This window comes from Pediculus humanus, genomic scaffold (assembly GCF_000006295.1).
Source record: "Pediculus humanus corporis 1103172107511 genomic scaffold, whole genome shotgun sequence".
Lineage (NCBI taxonomy): Eukaryota > Metazoa > Arthropoda > Insecta > Psocodea > Pediculidae > Pediculus > Pediculus humanus.
Window position 1 is genome coordinate 1,059 of NW_002987127.1, and position 9,347 is coordinate 10,405.

A 9,347-nucleotide genomic window follows, 5' to 3' on the forward strand; every position below is an offset into this window, starting at 1 on the left:
ACGTATCCTAAAATGTTGTTGACGTCATCATCGTCGCCATCTTTGTTTTTATCAGTTATTATCTTCCATTCCAATTGAAGGCTGTCACTCGTCGAGCTTACGACAGATAATTTCGGTCTTTCCGGTGGAACTAAATTAATTAATTAATTATTATTACGTAATTCTATCACAACCCCCCCCCCCATAATAATAATAATAATTTAAAAATGAAATTATTTTAACACCTTCGATAATTAAATTATATATGATTTCATCTTTTCCATAAACGTTTTCCACGGAACACGAATAATTTCCTTCGTCCATTTTTTGTACGTCTTTTATAATTAACGAACCATCATTTTGTACCTGCGAAATAAATTATCATTATTATTATTAAATAGTATTTTTTAAATAGTAGAAAAGTTATACCTGAATTCTCGAATTTGTATTTTTTATTTGCGTGGATTTAAATTTCCATATTAAATTAGGATTTGGTATTCCGACATTTAAACAAGTCAAATTTAATTTTTCCTTCCATGGAGTTATAACGTTTTTATTAAATGACATTATTTTTGCTGGAACTGGAAATGTTATAAATCCTTGCAATTTTTTTCTGGTCGTAAAAGTTAACATTGAATGATTAAAAAAAAAAAAAAAAAGAAAAATTTACTTTCGTTCGATGGATATATTGTAACAGTTGTTGACCTTTGACTTTCTCCTATTTTTGTCGATGCCGTAACCCAAAATTTATAAATTCCTTTTTTTTGATTTCGAACCGTTTCGTAAATTTCAATTCCCGGATTTAAAATTTCCTTACGAATTTTTTCCTAAAAATATTTTTTTTTTTTTCTTTTTTTTTGTCAAAACAATTAATAATTTTTTTTTGTTGATATGAGAGAGAGAGAGAGAGAGAGAGATGAAATAAAAAAAAAAACTTTATATATAAGTACGTGTACACATACCTCTTTATTATTATTATTATTATTATTTATTAAAGTCATGTAAATCGTGTATGAAATGATAATACCATTTTTATATAAAGGCGGAAGCCATGTTACTAAAATGTTATCAAAAGAACTTAATGCGGCTTTTATATCTTTCGGAGAAGATGGAACTAAAAAATTTTTTTTTTATTTATTTTTTATTTTAATAAATAAAATTTAATTAATTATTATTTTTTTACTACTACTCACCATCTTCATCGGTTTTACAAAAAATTTTATCACTTTTAATACCATCTCCAGCAGAAGTAAATGCCAATAATGTAAAACTGTGATTTGAATATTTTGACAAACCGGAAATGACGGTTTTTGTTAATTTTGTTATTTTAATTTCTTCTTCGTCTTCTTCTACTTCCGTTTTTTTTTCTTTTCGATCTATCAAATTTTAATTTTAAATTATAATTTCGCTCAATTTTTTTAAAATAAATTTTATTATTATTATTATTATTAACTTACATAATCGTTTATTCGACACGACTTTATAAAAAATTTTATATCCTAATAAAATCCCATTTTGTTTATTTGAATTCGGGGGATCCCATGAAATTTCAATACTTTGAGATGATAATGTTTTACATATGATGTTTTCCGGTGAAGAACTTGGAACTTTAATTAATAATAATAATAATAATAAAACTTCTTATTTATTTACTTATAATTTATTATTATTTATATAATTACCATCTTCTTTCGTTCTTATTAAAATAGGTTCGGATGCTGGACCTGATCCTTTACTATTAAACGCTTGCACGATTATTGAATACGTCGTGTATTTATTTAATTTTTCTAAAATTATTTCCTCTTCGAATTCTGATATTTTATCAACCGTTTTAAAATTATAATTGTTTATGTATTTAGAAGAAGAGTTTAAAATCGATGTGGTCACGTGATAAAGTAAATTTTCTTTATAACCGACGTAATAACCGAGTAAATTTCCATTCCACGTGTTTTTAGGTGGAGAATCCCAGGAAACTTTTATTTCCGTAGAACTTTCTGCATTTCCTTTAACGTTTAACGGTGGTCCATCGGGAACTTGAAAAATATTATCAAAAGATTTTATTATTATTATTATTATTATTAGGTATATATCATCATCATCGTCATACCTTCTTCTTGTGTTATGACTTGAATAAATTCACTGGGTTCACTTTTTCCTAATGGATTTTCCGCAATGACTCGTACGTGATAAGATGTGAAAGGTTTTAAATTTTTCAATGTGGTAAAAGTTTCACTTCCGGTCACGATTATATTATTTGAATTTTTTTCCCAATTTTCGTTTGATTTTTTATATTCAATTATGTAATTTGTTATTTGACTATTTCCGGCATAAGGTTGAGTCCAAGAAATTTGAAGGGATCGACTTTGTTTATCGTTAATTCTAATATTTTTTGGAATTTCTGGATTTTCTAAAATTTTTAAAATTCATTTTTTAGAAAAAAAAATAAAATAAAATGAGGGGAAAGGAAAGTGAAAGAAAGAAAGAAGAAGAAGAAAAACCTTGTACGATTAATTGAATTTTCATTTCATCACGTCCGAATGAATTTGTTGCGTAACATGTAAATATCCCCGTGTCGTGCCTGTACGTTTTTGGTATGCTTATTTCAGAAACTAAACCGTCCGTTAATATTTGTTTATTTATAATATATCTATTAAAATAATATATATATTATGATAAATAGGAAAAATTAAAATGAAAAATATTTTTGGAGAATACGTACCTGGAATGTTTATTTTCTTGTATTTTTTGTCCTTTTATTCTCCATTCGATTTCAATCGGCGTTTCTCCAATTGCTGGACATTGCATGTGAGCCTCTTTACCTTGAATAACTTGAATTTGTTTAAATTTTTGCGGAAAATAAACTGGAACTTTAAAAAAAAAAAAAAAAATTTATTAAAGACATGTAATCAATTATTATTATTATTATTATTAATGAGGAAAATCCCTGATTACCGTTGACTTTTAAATAAATTAATTTACTGAGACCGGAACCGACTTCGTTTTTTAATTCGCACAAATAATGTCCTTGATTTTCTTTAAAAATTTTTGAAAATTTTAAAGAACCGTTTGGATAAATACTAATATTCGAATCGTATAAAAAATCTTTATATTCTCCTAAAAATTCGCCTAAAAAATTACAAACGTTTACGTAAAAGACTAAAAGAAAAAAAAAAAAGAAAAAAATTTAAATTATATAAAGAAACCCGTTGATTTTTTCCACGTCGTTGTTGGAGTCGGATATCCGTTTCCTTGACAATTTAATATCAATTCTTGACCGGAAGTAACGTTTGTATCTACCGGTTCTATTTTCCATTTTGGAGGTACTATTTAGAGAAAAAAAAATCACGGTAAATTTCGAAAAAATTATATCACTTTTGAATTTATTTTTTTTATTGCTAACCCTTAACAGTTAGAGATACAGTTAAAGATTCTTCTCCAGCAACATTTTGAGCGAAACAAGTATAATTTCCGGCATTATCTGTACTTATATTATCGATAACAATTAGGGAAGAATATTCATCGACTCTTCGAATCTGTAATTTTTCGTCAGCGATTAGTAAACCGTTTTTTTCCCAACGAAATTTAAATGGTAGATCACCCTCAATTATTTGACACGTGATTGCAGCTCTCATTCCTTCTCGTAGTGTTATATCTTGAGTTAAAAGAATTTTTGGGGGCACTAAAAATTAAATAAATTTAAAAAAAAAAAAAAATGGATGAATGAAATTCATTTAAAAAATTATGGAATAAAAAAAAAAAAATAATTTGAACCCATTATGTGTATTTCGACGTTTCTTCTTGCCGTAGCTCTTTGATTATTTTTAGCTTGACACGTGTAGGTACCACCGTCGAATTCTTTTTGTAGATTTTCAATAATTAAGGTACCATTACTGTAAACTTTTTGACGTCGGTTAATCGGTAGGTATACACCCCCTGCAACAGAAAATAAATACCAGATTTTACCTTTTTTTTTTTGTTTAATCGATTCGGTTTAAAAAAAAAAAAAAAAAAAACAGGTACCTTGTTCCCATGAAATCGATTCAATCGGATATCCGGCAACCGGACATTTAATGATAAAATTTTTTCCCGCGATGGCATTTATTTTTGGCATGGATCGAATGAACGGTTTTCCATAAATATTGATTTTAGCCGCGTGAGAAATTTCAGAAACGGAATTTTTAGCCGTACATTTATATTCGCCGCCATCTTCTTCTTCGGTTCTTGTTATGTTTAAATGAGTTATTACGTTATCACTTGTTGTTATGTACTGTCCAACTATAAATCTTTTAAAAAACCGTTAACTTTTGTTATCATTTTTTACAGAAAAAAAAAATAAAAGTATACCTGCTGCTATCAGGTACCGGAAATCCATCCAAAGACCATGAAAAATGAGGTGGAGGACTACCCGTTGCGCTACATTTTAACGAAATCGAAGACCCAGGTTGTAATGTTTTTTCCGAAAACCAACTTATGAGTTCAGGACTGGTATCTAAAAACAAAAAAAAAAAAAAAATGAATACGGAAAAAAAATGGAAAAAGGAAAATTCTTACCTCCGAGTTGAATTTCAGCTGCTGATTGTACCATTTCCCATTCGTTACTAACAAAACATTGATACATTCCACGATCTTGTTTTTCAACTGGTTTTATATAAAGTTTATCAAAATTTTCTTTAAATTTATGCCTTTTGCTTTTAGTTAAAAGCTTTCCATCGTGAAACCATGAAATTTGAGACAAAGGAAAACCTCCAATAACGCATTCAAACACGGCCTCATTATTCACATCAACAATTTGTATTTGAGGTTGTATATGAACCGAAAGCGGAGCTTAAAACAAAAAAAATTTCCCGATTCCATTCAAAATAATAATAATAAACAAAGTAACATAATAATAATAATAATAAATTTTCCAAAAACCTGTCACAACCAAATTGATTTGAACGGAATCTTTTCCAGCTGAATTGTTAGCCATACAAACATATTTTCCTTTGTCATCTAATTTAATTTTAGAAATAAGTAAAAGTCCTGGAGCGAGTTCATTAATACGTTCGTTAAATATCAGGGGTAAAAATTGTTCCTTTTCGTTTTTAAACCATCTTTGAAAAAATAATAATAATAATAATAATAATAATCATTTATTTAATAATGTCAAGAATAAAATAATAATAATAATAATAACTTATAATCTGGTGTTGGAAATCCTTGTGCTATGCAAGAAAAAATAACATCTTCACCAATTTTCGAATATTTAGTCGAATGCCTTTGAACCGAAATTCTCGGCTGAACATTTTCATTGATTTCTAACAAACAAACAAAAAGGAAAAAAATTTTTTATTTTCCCGAATTAAAATTTAATTAATTTATTATAATTAATTCAAAAATCACCTGTAACAATTAAATGTGCTGGATAATAACTCGATTGAATTTTTCCAGTGAGTTTATTAACCGTTCTACAAGAATAACTTTTATATCCGTCCTCGTGATCGACATTAAACACATAAAGTTCTCCAGTTTTAAAAACTGTATATTTACCTTATGGAAAACAAAAATATTAATAATAATAATGGTAAATTTATTTTTTTCGTTGACTCGTTTCCGTTTAAACAAAAAAATCGTAATGATAATAATAATAATAATAATATATAAAGTTTAAAACAATTTTTAAAAAAAATTTAATAAAGTTTTATTTATTTTATTATTATTATTATTATTATTAATTTGTATTCTTAATAAGGAAATTAAAAAAAAAAAGTAAGTAAGTAAAATTAAAAATTCTATAACGGAAAAACGATAATAATGATAAAATACACTTACATTATTATATAAAAAAGAAAATCATAAGAAAATTGAATTAATTTTAATTAAAATTCCATAAAAAAAAAAAAAAAAAAAATTTTCCTTATTATTATTATTATTATTATTTTAATTTTACAGAAAAAACGGTTTTCGGTTTATTTTTTTTTTGCTGAGGGAAAAGAAAAAATGTTTTTATCGTTTTTTTTTTTTTGCTAAAATTAATAATTGAAATAATTGAAATAAAAAATTTGATTTTAATAAATTTACATAAAGTAGTAGTAGTAGTGGTGTCAAAAATATATAAATGAGATTAATAAAGGGGGGAGGGGTGAGGAGGGGGAGAAAAAGGGGAGAGAAAACAAATATTAAATAATTACAAGGGGAGGAAAATAAAATAAAAACCTTTTTTTAAATTTTTTTTTTTTTTATATACGTTAACTTGAATTTCCATAAAACGGAAACGGAAACGGTTGTAAAAATAATATAAATTCTTTAAATTTGTTGTATTTATCTATGTACATAATACATATATATTAATATATTTATATTATTAAAAATATATGGATTTATTTAATGTGAAAAAACACGACACGAAAAAAAAAATCAAGGAAAATTTTTTTTTATGTTTAACTTATGGTAATTAAATTAAAAAGTTTTCTTTTAGCAATTTTTTTCTTTTTTTTTTATTCCTTTTAACTTTTTTTTTACCTTATTAATAATAATTATTATTAAACCTTTTTTTTCCTTTTTTTCCTTTTCCTTCTCCTTTTTTTTTGTAAAAGAAAATACGTGACCGATAAAAAAAAAAAGAAAAACCGGAAACAATTGAATTCGTTTGAATTTTATTTATATTAAAAAAAAAGAAAATTCGTTACAATTTAATTATTTTTTTTTTGTTATGTAAATCTTATTATTAATTTTTAATTAATAGAAAATGGGGGCGGAGGGGCAGGTGGGGGAAGGGGAAATAATAATAATAATAATAATAATTCGACGTTAATTAATTATAAATGTCGGTTTAAAACCGACGTGTTAGAATAAAAAACATTAGCAAAATGAAAAAAAAAAAAAAAAACAATTTATAAGAAGATTTTCCAGCATTTATAAAACCCTCACATCCTCACCACTCGACGCGTTTTAATGTAAATAATAATAATAATAATAATGATAATGATACTAATAATATCACATGAGAAAAAATTAAATTAAAAAAATTTTTTTTTTTTTGCTAAAGGAGGGATCAATTGAAAATCCGTTATGAAAATTGAAAAGTTTTAATTTATGTCGTTTATGGAATGAATAAACCGAATTAATTATAATAATAATAATGATAATAATGATAGGGGGGAGGGGAAATGTATTTTTTTTTGTATAAAACAAGTCAAGAACAAAAAAAAAAAAAAAAGAATTTCGAGAATAAGAAAAGAAAGAAAAGAAAAGAAAACTGAGTAATTAGCCTCGATTATCTCGTTTAACATCTTTTTTTTTAAGGTTTAAAAGGTTATCCAACAAATAAATAAGGTTCATCCTGTAGGATAAAAATTTTTTTTCCTCCCCCCCTTTTTTTTTCTTTTTATTTTTATTTTTAATTAGACTTTTATAAAAGTAAATTTTTTTTTTTCCTTTTCGTTTATTTGGTCTTTTTTTTTTTCATTTTATTTCGTTAAAACTTTTTTTTTCTTTTTTTTTTTTTTATCCAACGTATGGACTAAAACGGTTTTAATTAATTAAAACTTTTTTTTTTTCTGATTTGATTTTATTATAACCATTAAATTTTTTTTTTATTAACTTTTTTTAAAAAAAAAAAGAATAAATTATTTCGTTCGATTTTTTTTTTTATTGCTGACAATCGTTTAAATTAATTTAAAAAGGGGGGGAGGGGAAAGGGGAGGGGAGAGGGCGGAAGGGATATGAATTTATACGAAAACGCGTATTTCTAATATATCTTTATTAAGAAAAATTTGTTAAATAATAATAATAATAATAATAATTACCTGTATTCGTAGTTGGATATATATTAACGTTATCATTTTGTAACCAAGATGTGACCATAACGTATTCTGATAAATAATTTGGTACTTTACATTGTAGAATTCCAGTATTACCACTGATGACGTGTTCGTCATATATTTTGACGTCATAATTTTCATCCCCAACTAGAAAAAAAAATAAATAAATAAATAAATGAATAAATGATTTTTTTTTTTTATTGCGAATCACGTAAAAAAATTTTTTTTATTGAATTTTTTATTTTTTATTTTTATTTAAAAAAAAAAAAAAGAGAAAAAGTTTTTAGTTGTTAAAATACCTAAATAAAACTTTTTTTTTTTCGTACGAGATCATAAAAAAAATTTTCTAAAATCCTTCCCTTCTCCTCCCCCCCCCAAAAAAAAATAAACGTGATAAAAATTTTTTATTTTTACTTATTTTACTGTAGTAAATTCTTTTTTTTATAAAAATGAAAAGATAATTATTATTATTATTATTAATATTTTATTGAAATTTATTGTTGTAGCTTTTAAAAAATTAAATTTCAATTTTTTTTTAATTAAATCAATTAGTTTGTCACGGTCGTATGTTTATTTATTTTGTTTATCGTGGGAATAGACAATTAATTAAAATGAGATAACTTATCAACGGCTCGTTGGTCTAGGGGTATGATTCTCGCTTTGGGTGCGAGAGGTCCCGGGTTCAAATCCCGGACGAGCCCGAATTTCTTTTTTTTTTTTTATTATTATTCAAATTTTATAATGAAAAAATTAAAAAAAAAAAAAAATATAAATAAATTTATCAAACTACTACTTTCGTATTCATTTTTATTTTTTTATTTTTGTTACCGTAGAAAAAAAATTACAGGTAATAAATACGTAAAAATATTCAAACTTTTATTATTGAAGATCTAAACGGAAACTGTCATATTTTGAATTTAAATCATTTTTTTTTTTTTTTTTTAAAGAAAAGTTACCAATAAAAAATTTATTAGTTTAACAAATTTAAAAGATTCTATAAACAGGGAAATCCCTTTTTATTGAATTCATTTTGATTTCATTAAAAATAAATTTAATGTAAAATTAATAATTAAATAACCCACTGAGAAGAACATTTCAACACAGATATATACAATCATCATCGAACGTTCGTCCCATCGAAATGAAATCGTAAAAAAAAAAAAATTTATGATTTTCGCCTGCGTGTTGCCAAATATTTTACAAATGGCTACTAAATACATTTTTCACTTGTACAATATTTTATGTATATATGTATCATATATTGAGTGAAGGTAACCTACTTTCACTTCAGGTACCGAGAAATTGAGTGAAATGATTCAATTTCTTCAGGTACAACTGGCTCGTTGGTCTAGGGGTATGATTCTCGCTTTGGGTGCGAGAGGTCCCGGGTTCAAATCCCGGACGAGCCCGAATTTCTTTTTTTTTTTGTTTATTATCAATTTATTCCACGTCATAAATTTCACGACAACAACCAAAAAAAAAAAAAAACAAGAAGAAAAAAGAAAATTTTTATTTATCATTTGATTGATTTTGATAAAGAACAAAACAAAATGCATTATTTATTTT

At 25.2% G+C, this 9,347-nt stretch overlaps 1 protein-coding gene and 2 non-coding genes across 3 annotated transcripts in view; 2 read left to right on the forward strand and 1 right to left on the reverse strand.

Annotated features, from left to right (window-relative positions):
- Phum_PHUM163340 (down syndrome cell adhesion molecule, putative) overlaps window positions 1-7,824 on the reverse strand; it is a gene marked incomplete at both ends in the record, with an annotated part of 8,882 nt that extends 1,058 nt beyond the window's left edge. Inside the window, 22 exons of the mRNA XM_002424876.1 lie at window positions 3-130; window positions 225-345; window positions 409-560; window positions 650-806; window positions 942-1,093; window positions 1,173-1,331; window positions 1,437-1,586; window positions 1,662-2,012; window positions 2,087-2,386; window positions 2,478-2,626; window positions 2,699-2,846; window positions 2,932-3,105; window positions 3,183-3,302; window positions 3,380-3,658; window positions 3,751-3,912; window positions 4,000-4,262; window positions 4,324-4,468; window positions 4,531-4,803; window positions 4,894-5,072; window positions 5,156-5,276; window positions 5,362-5,508; window positions 7,767-7,824. Of these exons, the coding sequence (XP_002424921.1) occupies window positions 3-130; window positions 225-345; window positions 409-560; window positions 650-806; window positions 942-1,093; window positions 1,173-1,331; window positions 1,437-1,586; window positions 1,662-2,012; window positions 2,087-2,386; window positions 2,478-2,626; window positions 2,699-2,846; window positions 2,932-3,105; window positions 3,183-3,302; window positions 3,380-3,658; window positions 3,751-3,912; window positions 4,000-4,262; window positions 4,324-4,468; window positions 4,531-4,803; window positions 4,894-5,072; window positions 5,156-5,276; window positions 5,362-5,508; window positions 7,767-7,824 (3,888 nt within the window). The remainder of the gene's footprint in view (window positions 1-2; window positions 131-224; window positions 346-408; window positions 561-649; window positions 807-941; window positions 1,094-1,172; window positions 1,332-1,436; window positions 1,587-1,661; window positions 2,013-2,086; window positions 2,387-2,477; window positions 2,627-2,698; window positions 2,847-2,931; window positions 3,106-3,182; window positions 3,303-3,379; window positions 3,659-3,750; window positions 3,913-3,999; window positions 4,263-4,323; window positions 4,469-4,530; window positions 4,804-4,893; window positions 5,073-5,155; window positions 5,277-5,361; window positions 5,509-7,766) is intronic.
- Window positions 7,825-8,410: 586 nt separating this feature from the next.
- Window positions 8,411-8,482, forward strand: Phum_PHUM163350. The gene has a single exon. It is a non-coding gene; the product is annotated as a tRNA-Pro (tRNA).
- Window positions 8,483-9,118: 636 nt separating this feature from the next.
- On the forward strand, window positions 9,119-9,190 carry Phum_PHUM163360. The gene has a single exon. It is a non-coding gene; the product is annotated as a tRNA-Pro (tRNA).
- The last annotated feature ends 157 nt before the right edge of the window (window positions 9,191-9,347 follow it).